Genomic DNA, 23,654 nt, shown 5'->3' with positions numbered 1-23,654 from the left:
TGAGACTATAGTAGACAGTGGGTTAGAGAGTATGGGATATTGGTTTGGGGATGGGGGGTAATGGATGTATAGGTTAGAGTTGGGAGTGCAGAAACATCTTGAAAAGCTTGGGTCTCACTGATATCCTCATTTCAATTAACAAATGCCTTTCCCTTGTCCCCAGGTGATGACATCAGCGGTTCAGGAAGTGGAATGTGTACAGGCGAGTCATGTGCTCGTAGCGGACCTCGTGTCATTGTGCCCAAAACAGACAGCACCAGATACTACAATCCTCCTGAGAACAAGAAGGTGAAGGGCACAGGAACCCAGACCCACCCCTCTATCCTCCTCCCCCTGCTCTCATTGGCCACACTGCTGCTCAGGCGATAATGAACAGGTGGTGCATCCAATTGAGACTGTGTTTTGAGATGGAATAGAAGAGGAAAAAAGGGCGATTGGTGGGTAACTTTGCCAAATAGGAAAGGATTGTCATTGAATAAATGGACTACCTTTTATTTTGATGAGAAAACAACAAAGAACATTAATATTCCTTTTTTTTTTTTGCTTGTTTATATTTTTTTAATGTGGCAAGTAGAGCTGGTCTTTGGCTTCTTTTTATTGTTTCTATGCTTGGGTGGTGAACAAGGATGGTTCACATGCTAGATGTGATGTTTGGATGCCACAGGCTTCTTAGTGAATATGCCATTCTAATGTAAAGTCAATGTGACCTTGTTGCAATGTTCTAACAATGCCAATAACAGCGATGTTGTGAGAACACTGTGAAAGCCGGTTTGGTGCGTATCTACAGTATGCTCATCCAACACATTAGTTTTTTTTTTTACTCAATCACAGTGACAAGGGAATGTGGATCTCTCAAGTATCTATTACATAAAAAATGATGGTTTAATTGTAAAACCCTTGCATCAATAGCACATTAATTAACACAGCAGCAGTGACATATCTATGTCCTATCTTAATTTGACCTTCTCACAAAAGGACAATAATCTTGCAACAACAGGAAATGTGAAATATTATGTGGATTATAAATAATATACATTTTTGTAGGGGTGGATACATTTTTTTCATTAGGGCAAATCAAGTCTGACATTTTAAAGTGGAAATTACAAACTTTAGAAGCCTTTTAAAAACTCTTAAGTTTGCATTTCCTGCTGCACAGGGACATTCTCTGTGATAACAGAGTGATTAAATGAAGATAGGAGATCTGTAGGTCTGTGAAAGCAGTTGGGTATAGTATAACAATCTAGCCGTTCTCTATTGAAGGACTGTAGAAAGCCGCTTCCGTCATATTAGGCCTGGAAGCCTCTCTGTGTCTGATTTTATTTGATCAATCTGGTCTTCAAACTTCTAAAATCCACCATTCTGTTAGTAGTCAAGGTGACGCACAGCTCACTTAGCCAGCAACACACAGAGTGTACACACTTCAAAATAAACCCAACACTCATACAGATCACAAGAAGAATTTTAAGCATAGCCGTTGGTTAGTGTTGTTCACTCAACACATCCTGGCGACCCGTCAAAAAAAGGAGGCGCAGCTTTTTATACATATTTCCTATCTTGTAATATAATGTAATCTATTATCACTAACCCAAACTTAGGGGTTTGAACCTTCCCCGCCTGCCATATGCACAGTTGACTACAGCTGGATGTGGAGAAGGAATGCCTTGACTAAATCACTGTCACACGTTCTCCAAACGTTGCTAGAATGTTCCAGGCAGCACAGTGACATTGTAATGAAGGTGTAGTCAGTGATGGGAGTGCATTGTTGTTGGAGCTGGCTCATGTTCCCTCCGTCACACACAGGAGGACAATTTCAAAGTGTCTGTGTGTGTGTACAGTTAGTCTGTCATAGCAGAGAATAAATCTGATGTAGTGGCATATTGTGTATGTATGGCCAATAGTGATTAAATTATAAATGGTTGGGGGTGAGACATCCAGACAGTACGTGGATGCTAGAATGGAGAAGATCTGGTGACACAGTGTCCGTTAATGTAACACAGTGTATATGTCAATGTACTGGTGTACGGTATGTAAGTGTGTGAGTGCCTGTCTTTGACTTTGTGTAAAACTGTGTGTGAGACTGTTTGACTGCCTGCATATAGAGGCACAACATGAATGGATGCATGTAGAATGCATGTTTTAAGACTGTGTGAATACAGCTTCTGATTTCCCAGGAGAGAAACATTGAAAACCGAGCTAAAAGAAACGTAAACAGAATACAGAGCATGATTGCTGCTTTCCAGTCTTGATCATCATCCCCTAAATTTGCACTGCCCCTGGTCTCTCCTTCAACACTTCCAGGCCCACTTCCACACTTCTCCTTCACCTGCTTTTCATGTGGTTCCCTGGCACTTACAGTAGATTTGGTGAGATTTTGCTCTTAATACATTTAGGTGGGAAGCTGAATAAGAAGCCCATTCCTCGTTACCTGCAGGTTCTTATAGCTCAAAATACTTGTGCTAACAAACCCAACACTGGGCTGCTCAGCTCAATCCCAAGCCCAATGAACACTGAGAAATCGATGAGCAGGCCCTCTCAACACACAGAGAATCCTCATATGGAAAAATCAATGGGAGAGAAGCGCCATGTTGAGGTGCTGATTGATTTGGATACAGATACAGGCTGGGTGATTACATAAAATGTGTGCGTGTGGTGTGAATGTGGTTTTATGTGTCAGGGTGTGAAAATCAAGGGCCCCAAAGTATTTGGTGGACACACTTGATTGTCGTACAATACAGTGGGAGGCATAAGTAAAATGTGCCCATTTGAAAAATAAATACAAAATTCCCCTTTTGAGGTTCTTGTGATTGAGCAACAATGCCAAGGTGAAAATATGTCGACATTCTGTCGTTGTTTTCCCCCATGAATTGTCAGCTATTATAAACGTGATGACATTTTAAAGATGTCCGACTGAGACTGACTGTTATTTGTAATTGCTTCTTCTGGTAACAGAGTCAAAGGTACTGGGATAATGCCCAATGATTATACATTTTATCTTACTGCACATTCTCATGTCTGTCAAGTCATCTGGCACACAGTTTCACATGAAACCAAGTCACCACTCTCCTCCATTCATCTTTCTAGAGAATATATTCCATTCCCAAAGTACTTTAATATAACAGAATCAGTCTATGTGTAGCTGTCAGATGAAGCTGTAGTTCTCTTTCAGGGTTCCATAGTGGCTTTCTGAGAGTTTCTGGGCCAGGTTGAGCTGGCCCGTCTTGGTTTTGGCCCCGGCTCCTAAATATCGTCTCCGAGTGGCGGGATCCTGAGAGCCCTCGCTGCTTTTGGCCTTCCTCATAGAGCTGTTTGGGTCTTTGGGCTTAGCTGCAGACACAAACACAGAGCCCTGCTTAGTCACAATCTCTCTATTATCTAAATGGATCGTAACTGGCAGACAATATCCTTATCACGTCAGACTTTCACTTTTCTATTCAGTACTTTGAGATAATGTCCTGTAGTGAATATGGTGCCTTATCTTACTATAATCCTACCCTGTAGTAACCCTCTTGCCAGCTTCTCCTTTAACCTGTCCCGCTTCAGATGGACCTTCATCTGCTCTATCAGCGATGCCTTGGTGGGGTTCTTTTGGGATTCGGCAAACACTGGTGTCACAGCAACAGCAGCGTCATCACATACTCTACTAGGTCACTGTCTTTAATACACTTAAACTGTAGTGTACAGTGTGTCAACATAGAATTCCTAAAAGCAGAAGTCAATCATCTAATTTTACCCTCACAAATGTTTTTTTCACTCTCCAAGATATATAGCAGACATCTTCACACATACTCATCACTCACACCGTTGTTTGCTATATATCTGTTTTACACCATGGCCTTACTCTTGACTGTGCTTGGCTGTCCTTTTCTCTCCTGAATTAGTAGAGTATTTTCACTATGGGTGACTCCTGTAAAGAATCAACATGGGATACAAGCTCACTGCATGCTGCATGACCCATCTGTGCCTAGTTCTTATATCTAATTTTAAAGCTCAAATAGCCACTTCTCAGTATAAATGCCATGTTAACAGGTTCGATCAGTCTATGTAGCGTCAGTGCCACCTAGTGGCGATAAGTAATAAAGGCATGGAGAAAGCTGCTGTACAGTACAGAAGGGGTTGTCAAACCTCTCCTCTGAGAACCCCAGATGTTCCATGTATTTAATCTATTCCAGACCTAGCACACCTGATTTAAATGGTCAACTAACCATCAAGCCTTTGGGCGCATTCCTCTGCGCAGGCATTGCTGATGCATGCCAGATCTTACAACGCCTGGATAGGTATTTTAGGTATCAACTTGTCATGTTATGTTATAGCAATCTGTCAGTCGATTACGTGGCATGCAACCATTGGTTGATGCATGCAACGTCTGAGCAGGGGAACGTGACCATTGACTAGGTGAATCAGGTGAGTTAGTTCTGGGCTACAACACAATTGTGAAACGTCTGGGTTCCCAGAGTACGGATTTCAGAACCACTGCAGTACAGTATGTGCAATTGAATGACTGCAGGATTAAACCATGTACTTCCATTATACAGTACATACACTGTGTACAAAACATTTAGGACACCTTCCCAATAGAGTTTTGCCCTCAGAACAGCCTCAATTTGTTGGCGCATGGACTCTACAAGGTGTCGAAAGCATTCCACAGGGATGCTGGTTCAGGTTTGACTCCAATGTTCCCACAGTTGTGTCATGTTGACTGGTGGACCATTCAATACATACAGGAAACTTTTGATTGTGAAAAACCCAGCAAAATCACAGTTCTTGACAAACTGGTGCACTTGGCACCTACTACAATACCCTGTTAATTTATTTAAATTATTTAACTTGGCAAGTCAGTTAAGAACAAATTCGTATTTACAATGACGGCCTACCCCAGCCAAACCCGGACGACGCTGGGCCAATTGTGCGCCGCCCTATGGGACCAATCACAGCTGGGTGTGATACAGCCTGGAATCGAACCAGGGTGTCTGTCTTGACGCTTGAGATGCAATGCCATAGACCGCTGCGCCACTCGGGAGCTGTTAAAGTGCACTTAAATCTTTTGTCTTGCACATTCACCCTCTGAAAGGTGCACATACAATCCATGTCTTAATTGTCTCAAGGCTTAAAAATCCTTCTTTAACCGATCTCCTCCCCTTCATCTGCACTGATTGAAGTGGATTAAACACATGACATAGATAAGGGATCATAGCTTTCACCTGGTCAGTCTGTCATGGAAAGAGCAATGTTTTGTACACAGTGTATATTACATCAATATTGTGAAACCGTGTGTCTATTAAGCTGACTATGGGCTCTTTGACATACTCAATCACTTGAGGGTTAGGAATGCAGATTAGTTTAATCAAATGTGCTACAGAACAGGGAAAAGCTATTGGATTTTGGAGTATAACTTCATATGAACTTGTGTTTTAATGACACACAGGGATTGATTGGTTAGTTAAAGGTGTTGGCATGCTTTGTGAGGAGGTGATTGGGGGAGGTGGTGTTGTCCTTCCGACCTGGTACACGGACACACTCATCCTTGTGGCGGTCGTTCCAGGCCTTCATCTTGCACGTCTTGCTACAGTAGAATACCTCGTGACAGCGGCTGCAGGCGATCAGGACCACACCCACAGAACGGCCACACTGGTAGCAGTATTTAAACAGGGGCTTCCTGAAAGCACCACATATATATACATGTATAAATATCAGATCGTGCACAGTGTGGGTCTAGTCTCATGTAAATGCCATAACAATGACTTTGCTGCCATCTAGTGACTAAAACTCATAGCTTTAAATGTGTTGTTTACTCGTCTCAACTCATACAGTAGCCTACTTTACTAGAACACTTGTGTGAAACCCTGGTAAATGTTAAAAGAAGGTCTGAGACAGCAGTTAAATCAATTTAAGTATAGTTCACCTGACAATGACTGCCTTACTTCCCCGTCTGGAATGAGAGGAAAGATTAGTCATTTTTGAATTTGAACAGTAACAGTAACTGTGTCCGTGTGTTAGTGTGTGTGTGTGTGTGTAGTGGGGATGCTAGTACCTCTGCTCTGCCCTCTGCTGCTGTTCTATCTGCTGAGGGAGAGACTCTGTGCTGTCCTGCTCCTCAGAGAGAACTGCTCTGGCTGCCTTGTTCCAGGGAGGAGTGGCTCCTGCTCCAGTGTACACAAACTTCTCTGTGGGACTAACACCTGCCACAGATACACATATATTACATGCACATCACAGATGTACTCACACGTATGCATTCACAGTGACACACACATGGTCACACACACATACTGCTGATGCCCAGGTCCTGCTCCCTCTCTACACGCTGTCTCTCCATCCTGATGACTGCCTGACGCAGCAGGTCTCCCATCACGCTGAGGATCTGTCTGCGGGCATTGTATGCCTCTCTCTCCCTCTGGTTCAGGGCATGGTACGGGGTGTGGGCGATGCGCCAGTCCTGGTGCATGAGAGGAGGCACCAGTACTTCTACTTTAATAACACCAGGTACCTACTGGAGGATTTGCATGGAAGTCTACAGTATGTCTGTTTCTGAGTATAAGGTTTGAAGTACTGTACAGTTGTGTTGGTACTGTACCTGGTGAAATGCATAGTGGGCGTAGTCCACAGCGGTGCCCACAGCACACCTGCGGCCCTCACCAACCACCACTGGCATCAGTATGTTGGCACCAGCCTTCATCAGTTTCTCCAGCTCGTAAAAAACAAACACAAAGACACTCCTAATGTGCTGCATTTAGTGAGGAGAAGAAGCAGCATAGTGTGTATGGATGCAGCCTCCTGAATGTGCTTACCAGCTTGGTTCTGTTGCGGAGGTGAGCCGCACAGTCGTAGCTGATATTGGTCATGGCACAGAGGGCACTACCCACCCGGCGGGTCAGGGGGAGGTTGGGGTCAGCACCCCCAGCCAACAGCTCATCAACAGCCTAACGGGACATTCAGTAGAAAAAGGAGGTCAACGCAAGAGGGAAAGACAAGGCTGAAGTCCTATACAGATAGTGAGCTCTAAAAGTATTGGGACACATTTTGGGGGGTTTTGGCATGCAATGATTACATCAAGCTTGTGACTCTTACAAACTTGTTGGATGGATTTGCTGTTTGTTTTGGTTGTTTTTCAGATGATTTTGTGCCCAAAAGATATTAATGGTAAGCAATGTATTCATGTAACAATGTGAGAAAGTTAGATGCTCAAATATCATACTCCCCCCAAAATGCTAACCTCCCCTGTAATTATAATGGTGAGAAGATATCATACCCCCAAGGCATGCTATTTGTGCGTCTGTAAATTTCACTCATTACTATTCACAATTAATTCAGGATTATCCGTCATCATGGTAGCATCCATATCAATGTAGAAGTGTTTAGAAACATATTCTATTATTATTTACAATAAAAATGACTCCAAAATGACACAATACATTATTTACCATTTATTTCTATTGGGCATAAAATAATCGGAAACAACCAAAACAAACAAACAAATACATCCAACAAGTTTGTAGAGTCACAAGCTTGAAGTAATAATTGTGTGCTAGGAATATGGGACCAAATACAAACACTTTTGACTACTTTACCACATATAAGTGAATTTGTCCTTTTGGTCCCCTAAAATGTGTGTGTGTGTGTGTGTGTGTGTGTGTGTGGGGGGGGGGGGGCTCATCGGATAGGGATGAAAATACCCTCAAATTAAAAGCTGACAGTCTGCCCTTTATACTCATAGTCATTCTATCATTTCAAATTCAAAGTGCTGGAGTACAAATCCAAAACAACAAAATTGTCACCGCCCCAATACTAGAGCTCACTGTATATGAGATTGTTAAGACTCCTGCCCCAATAAATGCCTGTCTGGGTTACTGTTGCCTCACACATCCACCCCTTCCCCACCCCATCCTTCATCTCAGCCTGACTGTGTGTGATTCACCAGAAGCCTTTCATGTCCCCAGCAGCACTTCCAACTCCTCTCAAGGATGTGCTGCCTCCCTCCCTCCCATCCAGCCAGCTAAAATAGGCAGCCGCTCTCCTTCCCGTAATCCTTGTAGGTTTAGCACGCCATTGTTACAGCAAATTCAAATCTGTTTCCCTTTGTTGGAGAAAAAACGTGTTTCTGATTCAAAACCCATCGGTCTGTGACTGAATGAAGGTGCAGAATGAATGTAACAGAGGAGACATTTCACATTGTGCCATGAAAGGAGCTGGTTAAGATTTACTCCTCACATATTATAAAAAGGCAATTCATGTACTCAATGGCTATTGAGGAATGATGGGGGGAAGGAGAGGGAAAATGCACAGGAAATAATGATAGAGCCATTCTCCATTAAGTGGTAGGTGTAAAACACAGCAGGAAAGCTCACTGAACAGTCCTGGAAAGATGGGATAAAAACCCCAGGCCAAGCTCAGAATGATTACATATGGGGACTAGGGGAAGTGGACAGGAGGAGTATACTGGTAACACACTTGTTTCAAATTCCCTCCCAGAAGCATTTACAGTAATAAGTGTGTTTTGCCAAATGCGTAGGTGTTGTATTTCTGTCTTGGCCTATTTAAGAGAGAACTGAAGACCTTACCAAGTCGTTGCCGCTAGCGATAGCTAGAGAGAGGGGAGAGTGGCCACTCCACAGAAGATTGGTGCTTGCCTTGTGGGAGAGGAGCAGTGACACAACCTCCCTAGCATTCTGAAATACACATACAATATCACACACATGCATAATACTCATACACAAAGTCAGAACTTTACACTCTGATGACTAGTGGCAATACTCACAGTGTAGTCCTTGTCTCTCTGGCAGGCCATGTGCAGAGGAGTCCTGCCCCCCTCTTCTGGGGGAACACTGGGGGCCATATAGAACTGAGACGGGGGGCCGGATGACGTGGAAGACTTATTCCCAAAACCAGCCTGGGGCTCCACAGGGTTCTGGGTGGTTGGTGTGTGTGTGTGTGTGTGTGCACATGCATGTGTGTGTTGTTGTTGTTCGAGTGTATAAAAAAATATATATAGAAAGGAACCATATCAGTTATGAACCATGAAGATGAGGCAAGTCTCAGGCAACAACAGAAAACCCTATCTTACTCCTCTGCTGACCTTGTCCAGCTTAAACACCTCGTGAGCGTCTTGGGCGGTGACATCTGGGTCTGCCACGGCGTGCAGCAGCAGCTCAGTGATTTTGGGGCCCTCTGCCCCGGGGAGAGCTGCAGCGATGTGCAGGGGGTAGAAACCCCTTTGCTGGAACACATGAGATGAGAGGCAATATGAGTGTAATTAATCACTGGAATAGACCAACCAACCACCCTCGCCTTCTGTTGTCACTAAGCCATTCCAGCAACCACAGTCATATTGAAACATCAACTCTGTGTAGTCAAAGACACTCAGCTAGGAGAAAGCCATGTGTTTTGTTAGTGGGGCTGAGAGTGAGAAAGAGAAAAAAGAAGGTGAGAGATAGCCCACTTCTGAAGGCAGGCACATATCAGTGCGTGCTCCACACTCCAGCAGACGCCTGACAGCTTGGATGTGGCCTGCCTTGATGGCCAGGAAGAGGACAGGCATGGGCACACTGGAGGTGTTAGGGTCTGCTCCCCTGTCCAGTAGCAGCTTCATGGTGGTCCACCTTCCCCGGTGCCTGTACAAAGAGATGGGGGTTAATCTCCTCCACCCTAACATGATGTCAATCATCAGCACATCCCTTTTGTTTGTTTGTCTTGATTTTATTTAGAGGACGATTCCATTGAAGTATTTTCTCCATGGTTTGCAGTTTTCACATTGCACATGCTATGAGATAAATCCACATTTATGCGAGTAAGGACAGCCTCTTTAAAATTAACCGACAATGTTTCCTATGAGCTCAGAGCAGAGCCCTGGCTGTCCCAGACTCACTCGGTCTTCATGAGGGCCATCTTGCGGACGGTCTCCTGGGTGTCAGCATGTGGTACCAGGCCTGATCGGCTTAAGGCCTCAGCCGTCTTCTGCATGACCTCCTCCGTGACATGGATGTGGAAGCTGGCCAGGGAGCGGGCCGAGTCAAACGCTGGGTCAGCCATAAGGCTGCCTCTCCTCTCCCTCCTCCTCCGGTCCTCCTCTGATCCGGCCTCTCCCTCCTCCTGCTGCTGCTGGGTCAGATCATAAGAGCCACCCCCCTCATGCCAGGGGACACAGCCCAGTGGGATGTTCCCATCCAGCACCTGGATGGATCGCCTTTCCCTCACCACTATCATGTCCATGCGGCCTAGGTCCAGGGCAGCCTGGTCACTGCATTCCTGGAGGTACTGTTCATCCTCATCCTGGTCAGCCTCTTCCTGACAATAACCCTGGCCATTGCAAAGGGACACTTGACTGTCATTACACTGGCCACGGTCCATAGCCTCGTTATCAGCCTGGTTGGTGTGGCCCTTTGGAGCAGTGTCGTCAGCCTGATTGGGCTGGTCAGCCTGTTTGGTGGTCTGGGCTCTGTTTTTGGTGGCTTCCACTATGCTGCTCTGAGGACTGTTCACTGATGGGGACCGGGCTTTGACAGCCTGTTTTACATAGGAGTGACAAATAAATATAATGAAGAAAAACAATAAAGAGATTACATTTTTGAGCAAAGAACTGTCCAAAGAAGGCACGTCAAATGTTTTGGTGCCTCACAGACCTGTGATTTTGGGTGGGTCTTTTGTGGGACCTTCTCTGCAACTGTCTCATGGAGTGACTGGATTGGGTAGTACAGGACATTACAAACAGCCAGAGCAGACATGCCCTCACAGTTGAGCTTGTTCACATCTGCTCCGCTGTCCAGGAGCAGGTGGATCACATCATTATGGCAGTTGACCTGTAAAGAAATCTTAAAAAAGGTAAATCCTGTACACACAACACCTTTAGCAATATTATCCAATCATATCTCTGTTGGAGTCTCCCCATGCCTTTGTGATACAATATCAGTGTCTTACCGTAGCTGCAATGAGTGCTGTGTGTCCTCGGGCATCGCCAACATCAGGGTGTATCTTACCATCCCTTAGGATGCGATAGACACTCTGCGGGTCACCCAGCGAGGCCTCCTGGATGAGGCCCTCTGAGTTGAGCTCCAGAGATCCCTTAGGGCCAAACCTTTGCCGGTTCTCAGACAGAACAGCCTCCACGTCCCAGTCCAGTGCCTCCACCTCAAACCTGCAGCATGAAGTGACAACAGACTGTGGTAAAGCAGGACACAAAAATAAACCGTTTTGAGACTAACTGTAAGGAGCTTATTTGCTTTCAGGCATCTGTATAATACATTTGGCCTGCGTTAGCGTTCACCTGTGCCTATGGATGTGAGCCTGCATGCGCTGCTGCAGTGGTAAAGCTGCTGAGACATCAGGGTTAGTGTCTGGGTTGTCACAGTGCTCGCCGAAGAATTGCAGGTCCAGCTCCTTACGCAGCCCCCAGGGCACAGGCAGGTGGTCCGAGTCTGTGGAGTAGCGGTCCATGTCTGGGGGCAGGATGAAGTGTTCGTCCTGCAGCAGCTCATGGTAAGGAGAGAGAAGTGGGTCCGTGCCAACCTCCCTGGTGCCAGGCTTGGCCTTGGTCTCTGGCCCCTTGGCTGAGCTCTGGGACTGGTTCTTAGGCTCCTTCTTGCAGTTGATCTGAGCCATGTGTTCTGGGAAGGCTTGGAGAGTAAAGCCCCCCTCCAGAGCAGTGCACAGCCTCAGCAGCCTCTCCCGGTGCCATAGACCCACGTCCTGATGTCCATCTGGGTATGTCACCACACCTGGCCCAAAGCGCTCGTCTGCATGGTACAACCCCTGTAGGCGTCAGGTTAAATCAAAAGTCAGGTGTTAAGTATTTTATTTCTACTCAGCTCCTCAAGCAGAACAAGTTCAGAAAATGTCATAGGTTATTGGTATCAGGTGACACTCATACTCCTGTCTTACCTGAAAGGTGGTGCCATCAGGGAAGGTCTGAATGCCATAGCCCTCTTTCCGGTTCAAATAAAACTTTCCCACAAATTTGAAGCCTGCTGGCCAGGAATAAGTCCCATTTCCATGACGATAATCTTTGTAGAATGAGCCATCATAAAACTACAGAATAAAAGTATAGAAATAACTCGATGACATAGGCTGTGGACCCTGTAATAGTGAAAGTCTTTAAAAAAAAAGTACAATTGAACTACTTGCGCCAATGTAACAATACCTGCTATAAACAGCGACTAGTAACAAAATTAGCCTAATGTTGGCCAGCCAGGATTGTATGACACCCTCCCACAGGGCTATTTCATGACTGTCAATAAATTATTATATTCAAACAACAATACCTCTCCATTTGTCCAGGTGAAGACTCCTGTGCCGTGCTTCAAATCATTCACAAATTCTCCTTCATATTTAGATCCGTCAGACCACTGCTGAACCCCAGGTCCATTTCTCTTTTCACGTCCGGCTTTAATGTTAGTCCAATGCTCTCTACCTGCCCGCACTCCACATCTGACAGATGCCTCAGGTGCAACGCTTGTAGAAGTCGCCATTATACACAGAGCGTATTATTTTGTGGAATTAGTAGGCTTTCATTAAATCACAAACATTAGCTGACCAAACAAGTTTCCATAAACTTTTACAAATCCTTCAACTGTCTGTCTTCGGGTGGTTTGTCAGTCAGTGTAGGTTACCTTGACAACCATGGAAGGGACAGCCCATTTGTTAATCGTTCACAAATAGTCGCAAATTCTCGACAAATTCTGCCTGTTTATAAAATAATCCTTACATTTTTGTAGCTTTCTTGTTGAAATGCTGCGTCCAACAACACCTCGATCGGAACACTTTGGATGAATTACTTAAATCCAGTACATTACATGTAAAATATTATCGAATCTTGGTCCGTCTGAGAGCGAGCATGCAGAGAAAACCTAATCATGGAGTCGACGATCTCAGATGTCAAAGCAAAAGGTAATTCCATTGCCTGCAACACAAGTATCACCACACTGTGAGGGCTCCAGGGAATGTTTCCAACACTCCTTGACAACCGAGGCGTCCCATGGTTAGCTACTTATTTTATTGGGCCGCTTCTCCCAGGAGTTTTGCTGTTTACCCTTTAGTCTACACATCCTGGACTATGCAAACTTTTAGGCCTGCTTCTTTTCCAATTAAGTGTTTTTCTATGTACTTCATAGAAAAATATAATGTGACGTTTTGAGAGAATCATGTAACGAAGTTAATCTCTTGTAGGTCCAGCCTGAATAATGGAGAGTAACAAGGATTCAACTTTTTGCTTTCAGCTTTTTTGCTTTCAACTTTTTGCTTTTTGCTTTAGTACCTGTATAGAGCTGAACCTGTGTGTGCCACCTGCCACTCTACCTGTAAGGATAAACCTACACCCTATCTTCACTTGAGCCCACATCCACATATACAACATGTGGGTTGGCTTGAATTAGTGCATAGTGTCTCAGGTATACATGTAGAACTGCATCATTGTCAGTGCAGTAGTGATGGCCTGTTTTTTGTTGTTAAATGTCACTGAACCTTTTTATTAGGTCATCATAATATACATTGTTTTCAAATGGTGCTCTACAATACAATAGTATGTTATTTTTTATTTATTTACTTTCACAGGACAAGGTCCTCCACAGGCTTTCTGTTCAAATACATGACCATTGTAATTTAGTTTTAGCATTGTATTACAGATGATGAGAGTGAAATCACCAGAAAGTGGGTTATAGCGAGTCATAGTAAGATCGATAATAATGCTGCTCAGAAGCATCACTTCTTGCCTCCCATTTGGCAGCAATATAGAACCTGTTCTCAGTGGCCAGGGCAGGCAGCTTGGTTCCTGATATCTCTCTAGATGACACACTGCTCAGCTTCCTATCCTTGGACTCAAGTGCTGCTCCCGACCAACAGCATGCATCCATTCAGCAACAACTAACTTTTTTCAACCAGGTTTTCAACCAGGACCTAAAGTCTGCATTAGGAGGGAGCACAAAGGTGGCCTTGGGGGGTGTGGGTGTTGTGGCACTAGTCCTGTCCTTACTCTTTGATGTCTTAGCCCACAAGGCAAAAGGGCAGGGGGACAACGAGAATGCTATGGATGCTACAAAGATGATCTTTGGAATCAGCAATTCCTCAAGAATTGGGTCCCACATCAACGAATACCTGAAACTGGTCCCTGAGATAGCTGGTGATATGGACAAGATGGCGGAGGTGACAGAGCTCTATGACCAGTACCCAAAGTTTGAGCTGATTGACCATTTTGAGAGGATGACCAACAAGAGATGTATGGGGTCAGTGGCCATGAAGCAGTGGCTGTGTGGGGCAGCGTTCCACCTGCACATGAGGATCCACGAGATCCGCTTGGGCTCCATTCCATGAGGCTCAGCAGAAGCACTGCGTCTCTCCTACAAGACTGTGTTCACCAGCCTAGTCAAGCTCTATACAGAGTAAGTAAGCAATAATATACAGAAGACACCGCCAGTGCCAGGAGCTGACATTATGCCACTACACAGATTTCACACACAGAATTCAACACAGTCTCTGTGAGTCCAAGGCCATTAGAGATGCTCTGCTGCTTCGGATCATTGCTGCTCAGGACATTGAAGACAGCAAAGACTTCTTTCTGCAGTCTGAACGTGACTTTTACAAACAGATCAACCAACGAGAAGGTTTTGAATTGCAGAAATAAAAGGAGAGTGAAGCTAAGTGTGTCAGTGAAATCCATGTTAATTGTATTTTGATTTCAAACAAGTCAATACATTACACATGGATTTTTGTAACACATGCAATCACAAACATAGGATATTGGGTCAATTGTGATTGTAATTAATGTTAGCTGAAATCTGGAAAGTAATGGAAGAAAAGTTCCTTTTAAAAGGTGTAGCGGTAGTCTTAAAGGTGAGTAATATTTCATCATTTGATATGGTGATTTTTGTATTTTGGAATGGTTAGATAAAGAGTGCATTAACAAGGCTTTGAGTCTGTGTCAACAACAACACATGTACTGTTTGCCTCTGCTCTAAAGATTTGTAAACCTTTTCCATTGGATGAATATGATTGTTTTTTGCAAGTTGTGTCCTACATTCCGCTCTTTGGTTATTAGATGTTTGTCCAAGCCAGGACTACGTCCTTCAGACTCAACCCATCATGTTTTTAAATACACAGGTAGAGGAGTGTGTGAGACATACAGCACAGCCCAAACATGGGTAACAAAGCTTGCAGTCCATCTTCAGAAACCATTAACTGTCTGTTTGATGTAGCCAGCCATGATGGCATCGTTCCAGACATCTCCCTGGACAGAACCCTCACCAAATGCCTATCCCTGAACTTGTCTGCTTCTCTGGAACATCAATATGCAGCCATCCAGCAGAATATGTCGTCTGAGCAACTAACAGCCTTTAACTAGGACCTGATGTCTGCATTTGGAGGTAGCACCAAGGTGAGCTTGGGAGGTCTGGGGATTGTGGCTGTCACTGCTCTTTGAGGTCTTGGCTCACCAGATTCAAGGACAAAGGTCGTCCATGGACCCCATACAGAGGATATTTGGAGCGGATCACTCCTCAGAAATTGAGTACCTAAGCAAGTTCCTGGTATAGCCAATGATAAGAAGAGGATGGCAGAGCTCCTGGTACGTTACGACCGGAAGCTTAAACATGAGCTGGAGGGCTTCTATGAGAGGTTGGTAGTAGAGAGAAGCATGAACACCGCTGGCGTGAAACAGTGGCTGAATGTGGCAGCTTTCCACATGCACATGCAGATCTACAGGTCTTGTCTAACTTATTCACCAGAAGGCCCTGTACAGTCGTGGCCAAAAGTTTTGAGAATGACACAAATATGAAATATCACAAAGTCTGCTGCCTCAGTTTGTATGATGGCAATTTGCATATACTCCAGAATGTTATGAAGAGTGATCAGATGAATTGCAATTAATTGCAAAGTCCCTCTTTGCCATGCAAATGAACTGAATCCCCCAAAAACATTTCCACTGCATTTCAGCCATGCCACAAAAGGACCAGCTGACGACATGTCAGTAATTCTCTCGTTAACACAGGTGTGAGTGTTGACGAGGACAAGGCTGGAGATGACTCTGTCATGCTGATTGAGCTCGCATAACAGCCTGGAAGCTTCAAAAGGAGGGTGGTGCTTGGAATCATTGTTCTTCCTCTGTCAACCACGGTTACCTGCAAGGTAACACGTGCAGTCATCATTGCTTTGCACAAAAAGGGCTTCACAGGAAAGGATATTGCTCCCAGTAAGATTGCACCTAAAATCAACCATTTATCGGATCATCAAGAACTTCAAGGAGAGCGGTTCAGTTGTTGTGAAAAAGGCTTCAGGGCGCCAAAGAAAGTCCAGCAAGCGCCAGGACGTCTCCTAAAGTTGATTCAGCTGCGGGATCGGGGCACCACCAGTACAGAGCTTGCTCAAGAATGGCAGCAGGCAGGTGTGAGTGCATCTGCACGCACAGTGAGGCAAATACTTTTGGAGGATGGCCTGGTATCAAGAAGGGCAGCAAAGAAGCCACTTCTCTCCAGGAAAAACATCAGGGGCAGACTGATATTCTGCAAAAGGTACATGGATTGGACTGCTGAGGACTGGGGTAAAGTCATTTTCTCTGATGAATCACCTTTCCGATTGTTTGGTGCATCTGGAAAAAAGCTTGTCCAGAGAAGACAAGGTGAGCGCTACCATCAGTCCTGTGTCATGCCAACAGTAAAGCATCCTGAGACCATTCATGTGTGGGGTTGCATCTCAGCCAAGGGAGTGGGCTCACTCACAATTTTTCCTAAGAACTTAGCCATGAATAAAGAATGGTATCAACACATCCTCCGAGAGCAACTTCTCCCAACCATCCAGGAACAGTTTGGTGACGAACAATGCCTTTTCCAGCATGATGGAGCACCTTGCCATAAGGCAAAAGTGATAACTAAGTGGCTCGGGGAACAAAACCTCAATATTTTGGGTCCATGGCCAGAACTCCCCAGACCTTAATCCCATTGAGAACTTGTGGTCAGTCTTCAAGAGGCGGGTGGACAAACAAAAACTCACAAATTCTGACCAACTCCAAGCATTGATTATGCAAGAATGGGCTTCCATCCGTCAGGATGTGGCCCAGAAGTTCATTGACAGCATGCCAGGGTGGATTGCAGAGGTCTTGGAAAAAGAAGGGTCAACACTGCAAATATTGACTCTGCATCAACGTCGTGTAATTGTCAATAAAAGCCTTTGACACTTATGAAGTTCTTGTAATTATAATTCAGTATTCCATAGTAACATCTGACAAAAATATCTAAAGACACTGAAGCAGCGAACTTTGTAGAAATTAATGTGTGTGTCATTCTCAAAAATGTTGGCCACGACTGTAGATGTCCTGAGCCAGCACTATCAACTCAGTGTCCCTGGCTTGATAAAGACTTTTACAGAGTTTCTACAGAGAAATATCCAGGAGACCCCACCGTTGGCAAAATCCAACAGTGTGCCAGGGCTCCTGGTCATTGAGCCCTACAGGAACGTCACACATAGATTTCAACACCATCCCTGTCCAAGATCATTGGAGACGCTCTGCTGACCCGGATCATTGCTGCTCAGGATATTGAGTAGAGTAAATACTTATTTCTGCAGACTGAAAGTGACTTTGATGATCTGATCAAGAAATGAAAGACTGAAAGAATATTAATCTGCATCATGCATAGTGGTAGAAATAATGACGTACACTGAGTGTACAAAACATTAGGAACAACTTCCTAGTATTGAGTTGCACCCCTTTTGCCCTCAGAACATCCTCAAATCGACAGGCATGGACTCTATAAGGTGTTGAAAGCGTTCCACAGGGATGCTGGCCCATGCTGACTCCAACATGTCATTTGGGTGGTGGATCATTCTTAATACACAGGAAACTGTTGAGTGTGAAAAACACAGCAACGTTGCCGCTCTTGACACACTCAAACCGGTACGCCTGGCTCCTACCATACCCCAAATGCACTTAAATCTTTTGTCTTGCCCATTCACCCTCTGCATTGCACACACAGAATCCTTGCCTCAAGGCTTTAAAAATCCTTCTTTAACCTGTCTCCTCACCTTCATCTACACTGATTTGAAGTAGATTTAACAGGTGACATCAATAAGGGATCATATCATTCACCTGGTCAGTCTATGTCATAGAAAGAACAGCTGTTCCTAATGTTTTGTGCACTCAGTGTATACTCTTATAGTTGGCTTATGGCCTGCAATTAATGTATACTCATGTTACAAACACAAAGGATAATGTAATTACCAAAGAATTACCAAAGAATAAAGAACAAAAATGTATATAAACCAGCATTCATAATGTTCTCTGGTGTGTGACTTACGCGCATGCGTACTGTACACACATACACACACACGCGTGCGCACACACACATTTTGGAATCCTAACCCTAACCAAAACCCTAAACCTAACTTCTAAACCGAACCACTAACCACTAACCCCTTACCCTAACCCAAATTCTAATCCTAACACCTGAGTTTAAAATAGCCTTTGTCCTCATGGGGATGTGGGAAATGTCCCCACGAGGTAGAATGTTCCTTGTTTTGTTATCCTTGTGGGGACTTTACGGGATTTTCGGTCCCCACAAGGATAGAAGAACCAACCCCCCCCCCCCCCCCCACCCCTTTACTTTGCCTTCAGAAAGTATTCAGACCCCTTGACTTTTTCCCAATTTTGTTAGGTTACAGCCTTATTCTAAAATTTATTAAATTTCCCCCCCCCCTTATCAATCTACACACAATAGCCCATAATGACAAAGCAAAAATTGCAAATTTATCAAATAAAACAGAAATATTACATTTACATAAGTTCAGACCCTTTACTCAGTACTTCGTTGAAGCACCTTTGGCAGCGATTACAGCCTCGAGTCTTCTTGGGTATGACGCTACAAGCTTGGCACACCTGTATTTGGGTAGTTTCTCCCATTCTTCTCTGCAGATCCTCCTAAGCTCTAGCAGGTTGGATGGGTAGCGATGCTGCACAGCTATTTTCAGGTCTCTCCAGAGATATTCAATTGGGTTCAAGTCCGGGCTCTGGCTGGGCCACCCAAGGACATTCAGAGACTTGTCCCGAAACCACTCCTGCGTTTTCTTGGCTGTGTGCTTAGGGTCCTTGTCCTGTTGGAAAGTGAACCTTGGCCCTAGTCTGAGGTCCTGAGTGCTCTGTAGCAGGTTTTCATCAAGGATCTCTCTGTACTTTGTTCCGTTCCTCTTTGCCTCCATCCTGACTAGTCTCTCAGTCCCTGCTGCTGAAAAACATTCCCAGAGCATAATGCTGCCACCACCATGCTTCACCGTAAGGATGGTGCCAGGCATTCAGGCAAAAGAGTTCCATCTTAATTTCATAAGACCAGAGAATCTTGTTTCTCATAGTCTGAGAGTCTTTAGGTGCCTTTTGGCAAACTTCAAGCAGGCTGTCATGTGACTTTTACTGAGGAGTAGCTTCCGTCTGGCCACCACCATAAAGGCCTGATTGGTGGAGTGCTGCAGAGATGGTTGTCCTTCTGGAAGGTTCTCACATCTCTACAGAGGAACTCTAGAGCTCTGTCAGAGTGACCATCGGCTTCTTGGTCTCCTCCCTGACCAAGGCCCTCCCCCGATTGCTCAGTTTGGCCGGGTGGCCAGCTCTAGGATGAGTCTTGGTGGTTCCAAACTTCTTCCATTTAAGGATTATGGAGGCCACTGTGTTCTTGGGGTCCTTCAATGCTACAGACATTTTTGGTACACTTTCCGAAATCTGTGCCTCAACACAATCCTGTCTCAGAGCTCTACGGACAATTCCCTCGACCTCATGGCTTGATTTTTGCTCTGGTATGCACTGCGAACTGTGGGACCTTATATAAGTGTGTGCATTTCCAAATCATGAAATGCACAAGGCTGGTAAAATCAATTGAATTTACCAGCCTTCGCTTTGGCTCCCCCTCCTGTCCAGCTCAGGCATTCGGCGTCACCGGCCTTCTTGCTGCTGCCGAACCTACTGCTGGTAAACACCCTTCACTCATTAACCCTGGACTTGTTTCGTCATCATTACACGCACCTGGTTCCATTTCCCACTCACTGTATATATACTCCCTCTGTCATTTGTCTTTGTCGGTCATTGTAAATGTTGCTTGTTTTCCTGATGGGTATCTCTCCTACTATTTCCTGAGTATTTTATTAGTTTGCACTTTGGGTTTTGTCCCAATTTTATATATGGTGCTTTAATAAATTCAGTAGTTCTAAACCTGTGACTGCTTTCTGCCTACTCCTCTCTACACTTGTGACAACAGGTAGACTCCAAGTTGTAGAAACATCTCAAGGATGATCCATGGAAACAGGATGTACCTGAGCTCAATTTCGAGTCTCATAGCAAAGGGTCTGAATACGCAACATTTTGGAAAAACATGTTTTTGCTCTGAAGAATCTCAAATATAAAATCGCTTTTGATTTGTTTAACACTTTTTTTGGTTACAACATGATTCCATATGTGTTATTTCATAGTTTTGATGCCTTAACTATTATTCTACAATGTAGAGAATAGTAATAATAAAGAAAAACCCTGGAATGAGTAGGTGTGTCCAAACTTTTGACTGGTACTGTATATGTTAGCAGAAAAGCTGTAAAAAAAAAATATATATATATATATATATATATATATATTTGTCATCCGAAGGGTTAATATAAAAATATACACTACCGGTCAAAGGTTTTAGAACACCTACTCATTCAGGGTTTTTCTTTTCTTTGTATTAATTTCTACATTGTAGAATAATAGTGAAGACATCAAAACTATGAAATAACACATATGGAATCATATAGTAACCAAAAAAGTGCTAAATAAATCAAAATATATTTTATATTTGCGATTCTTCAAATATCCACTCTGCCTTGATGACAGATTTGCACACTCTTGGCATTCTCTCAACCAGCTTCATGAGGTAGTCACCTGGAATGCATTTCAATTAACAGGTGTGCCTTCATTAAAGTTAATTTGTGGAATTTCTTTCCTCCTTAATGCATTTGAGCCAATCAGTTGTGTTGTGACAAGGTATGGGGGTATACAGTAGATAGCCCTATTTGGTAAAAGACCAAGTCCATATTATGGCAAGAACAGCTCAAATAAGCAAAGAGAAACAACAGTCTATCATTACTTTAAGACTAGAAGGTCAGTCAATAAGGAACATTTCAAGAACTTTAAAAGTATCTTCAAGCGCAGTTGCAAAAAGCATCAAGCGCTATGATGAAACTGGCTTTCATGAGGACCGCCACAGGAATGGATGACCCAGAGTTTCCTTAGCTGCAGAGGATAAGTTCATTAGAGTTACCAGCCTCAGAAATTGCAGCCCAAATAAATGCTTCAAAGAGTTCAACAGACACATCTCAACATCAACTGTTCAAAGGAGATGTGTGAATCAGGCCTTCATGGTTGAATTGTTGTAAAGAAACCACTACTAAAGGACACCAATTAGAAGAAGAGACTTGCTTGGACCAAGAAACATGAAAAATGTGAGATTTTGGTTCCAACTGCCATATCTTTGTAAGACGCGGTGTGGGTGAACGGATAATCTCCGCATATGTATTTCGCACCGTAAAGCATGGAGGAGGAAGTGTTATGCTGCGGAGGTGCTTTGCTGGTGACACTGTCTGTGATTTATTTAGAATTCAAGGCACACTTAACCAGCATGGCTACCACAGCCTTCTGCAGCGATACACCATCCCATCTGGTTTGGGCTTAGTGGGACTATCCATTTGTTTTTCAACAGGACAATGACTCAACACACCTCCAGGCTGTGTAAGGGCTATTTTACCAAGAAGGAGCATGATGGAGTGCTGCATCAGATGACCTGACCTCCACAATCCCCTGACCTCAACCAAATTTAGATGGTTTGGGATGGATCGGACCGCAGAATGAAGGAAAAGCAGCCAACAAGTGCTAAGCATACTATATGTGGGAACTCCTTCAAGACTGTTGGAAAAGCATTCCAGGTGAAGCTGGTTGAGGGAATGCCAAGAGTGTGCAAAGCTGTCAAGGCTATTTGAAGAATATAAAATATAAAATGTATTTTGATTTAACCCTTTTTTGGTTAATACATGATTCCATATGTGTTATTTTATAGTTTTGATGTTTTCACTATTATTCTACAATGAGGAAATAGTAAAAATAAAGAAAAACCCTTGAATGAGTAGGTGTTCTAAAACTTTTGACTGGTAATATGTATGTGTGTATATATTTTAAAAAATCTAGAGGAAAATCTGAATTCACATTTTAGCAAGACAACCTAAAACAAGGCCAAATCTACACTGGGTTGCTTACCAAGAAGACAGTGAATTTTCTTGTGTGTTTTGACTTGAAAATGGTTGTCTAGCACCCCTTGGACCCCCTCATAAATTGCCTTTTGTGAAATTACACTAACACTTGACCCCCCCTGACTTTGCTGATAAAATGTACTTCCTATGACTGAGATGTGTGGTTGTCCCACCTAATTATCTTAAGATGAATGCACTAACTGAAAGTTGCTCTGGATAAGAGCGTCTGCTAAATGACTAAAGTGTAAATGTTGGGCTGATAGTTATATCGTGTGTGCGTGCGCACAGGGGTATGGTATGTACATGTGTGTGTATTTCTGTTTAGGGGGTGCATCCCTGTGCATTTACATGTAGCTTTGTGTAGGACTGGGCGTATAATTCTTTTTAATTTCTGCCATCCAAAGATGTCTGTGCGGCAGTTCAGCCAGCTCCACAGAGTCGGCACAGGGCTGTAATTGGAAGTAGAGCAAGTGAGCGGAGCTGCTGTATTGATAAGAGCGTATCAGGCTCCGTCAGCAGGCCCTGTGTCCGCCACGCTTCCCTAGGGAGGGGAGGAGGAGCTGTGAGTCTGCCATCTGTTGGAGCAGGCGCCTCACTATGGGGAGGCAGGGAGGCATGGGGGTGGGTTGGTGCAGGCAGTCTGCAAATATATACATGTACATGTAATAGCTGCAGATCTGGCTGCCAATTAAGGTATAAATGTAATGGGAGCATGTGTGAGGAGTGCTAATGAAGACAAGTGGGCAAACTAATATAACAGCAGTGTGTGTGTGTGTGTGTGTAGGGGGAGGGTTTCGCTACCTAGTTGGGTGTGAGGGGGCAGAGCCGCGACTGTTGGCACACGCCCTGCCTACATTATTGTGTGTCCTGTCTGTCTGGGGTCTGTCTGGGCTGTTGAGTCTCAGGCTGTTGACTTCTCCACCCTCATTTAGGCAGACTGTAATATTAGTATTTCATAAGTGAGGATAGCGAAGTTATTGTATATTCCATGTAATGGAAGATACCATTTTGTACATGGGAACTAAATGGAGCCACAATTTAATTTGGGGTGGCAGGTAGCCTAGTGGTTAGCGCGTTGGGACAGCAGTGAAAGGTTGCTGGATCGATTCCCCGAGCTGATAAGGTAACAACAATCTGTTGTTCTTCCCCTGAACAAGGCAGTTCCCCGATAGGCCTTCATTGTAAATTTGAATTTGTTCTTAACTGGCTTGCCTGGTTAAATTAACTACATATTACCACATTTGATTTGATTCTAGAACACAGCACCAAGTACAGTGAATGAAGTGCAACACAATGAATATTCATATTCACAACAAACTACTTTCAAGGTGTTAGTATAGAGGACATCAATCCAAACCATTTCATAGGCTTTACCGTGTCACTTCAAGGCACATGTTAAAAGTTGTTATGCAGTGCCATGATGACACAGT

The 23,654-nt window shown here is 44.1% G+C and overlaps 3 protein-coding genes across 4 annotated transcripts in view; 2 read left to right on the top strand and 1 right to left on the bottom strand.

Annotated features, from left to right (window-relative positions):
* The window catches only part of gpc1a (glypican 1a), a 75,674-nt gene extending 72,774 nt beyond the window's left edge, over nt 1-2,900 (top strand). For both annotated transcript variants that reach the window (XM_020499077.2, XM_020499076.2), the window contains one exon: nt 164-2,900. In XM_020499077.2, the coding sequence (XP_020354666.1) occupies nt 164-369 (206 nt within the window). In that variant the 3' untranslated portion in view covers nt 370-2,900. The remainder of the gene's footprint in view (nt 1-163) is intronic.
* On the bottom strand, nt 2,528-12,481 carry ankmy1 (ankyrin repeat and MYND domain containing 1). Its single transcript, XM_031786033.1, has 17 exons — nt 12,249-12,481; nt 11,869-12,015; nt 11,255-11,739; nt 10,909-11,125; nt 10,614-10,790; nt 9,860-10,497; nt 9,434-9,605; nt 9,071-9,211; nt 8,753-8,902; nt 8,556-8,663; nt 6,786-6,917; nt 6,572-6,685; nt 6,268-6,433; nt 6,029-6,176; nt 5,900-5,926; nt 5,499-5,653; nt 2,528-3,324 (listed from the first exon to the last, which is right to left on the bottom strand). The coding sequence occupies exons 1-17, from the start codon at nt 12,453-12,455 to the stop codon at nt 3,140-3,142; spliced, it is 3,369 nt and encodes a 1,122-aa protein (XP_031641893.1). The 5' UTR covers nt 12,456-12,481; the 3' UTR covers nt 2,528-3,139.
* Nucleotides 12,482-12,766: 285 nt separating this feature from the next.
* The window catches only part of LOC109902599 (ephrin type-B receptor 1), a 205,239-nt gene continuing 194,351 nt past the window's right edge, over nt 12,767-23,654 (top strand). Inside the window, exon 1 of the mRNA XM_031786034.1 lies at nt 12,767-12,873. Within this exon, the coding sequence (XP_031641894.1) occupies nt 12,840-12,873 (34 nt within the window). The 5' untranslated portion in view covers nt 12,767-12,839. The remainder of the gene's footprint in view (nt 12,874-23,654) is intronic.

The sequence above is a fragment of the Oncorhynchus kisutch genome, linkage group LG13 (genome assembly GCF_002021735.2).
Source record: "Oncorhynchus kisutch isolate 150728-3 linkage group LG13, Okis_V2, whole genome shotgun sequence".
NCBI lineage: Eukaryota > Metazoa > Chordata > Actinopteri > Salmoniformes > Salmonidae > Oncorhynchus > Oncorhynchus kisutch.
Note: the sequence above shows the minus strand (reverse complement) of the source record. Positions and strands in the feature narration are given on the sequence as shown.

Coding starts and splice junctions, on each gene's coding strand:
- ankmy1 (XM_031786033.1), bottom strand. CDS start 12,455: ATGGCGACTTCTACAAGCGTTGCACCTGAGGCATCTGTCAGATGTGGA. Junction 11,126..11,254: donor GCTCACATCCATAGGCACAG/GTGAACGCTAAC, acceptor TTCATGCTGCAG/GTTTGAGGTGGAGGCACTGG. Junction 8,664..8,752: donor AGAGAGACAAGGACTACACT/GTGAGTATTGCC, acceptor TGTGTATTTCAG/AATGCTAGGGAGGTTGTGTC.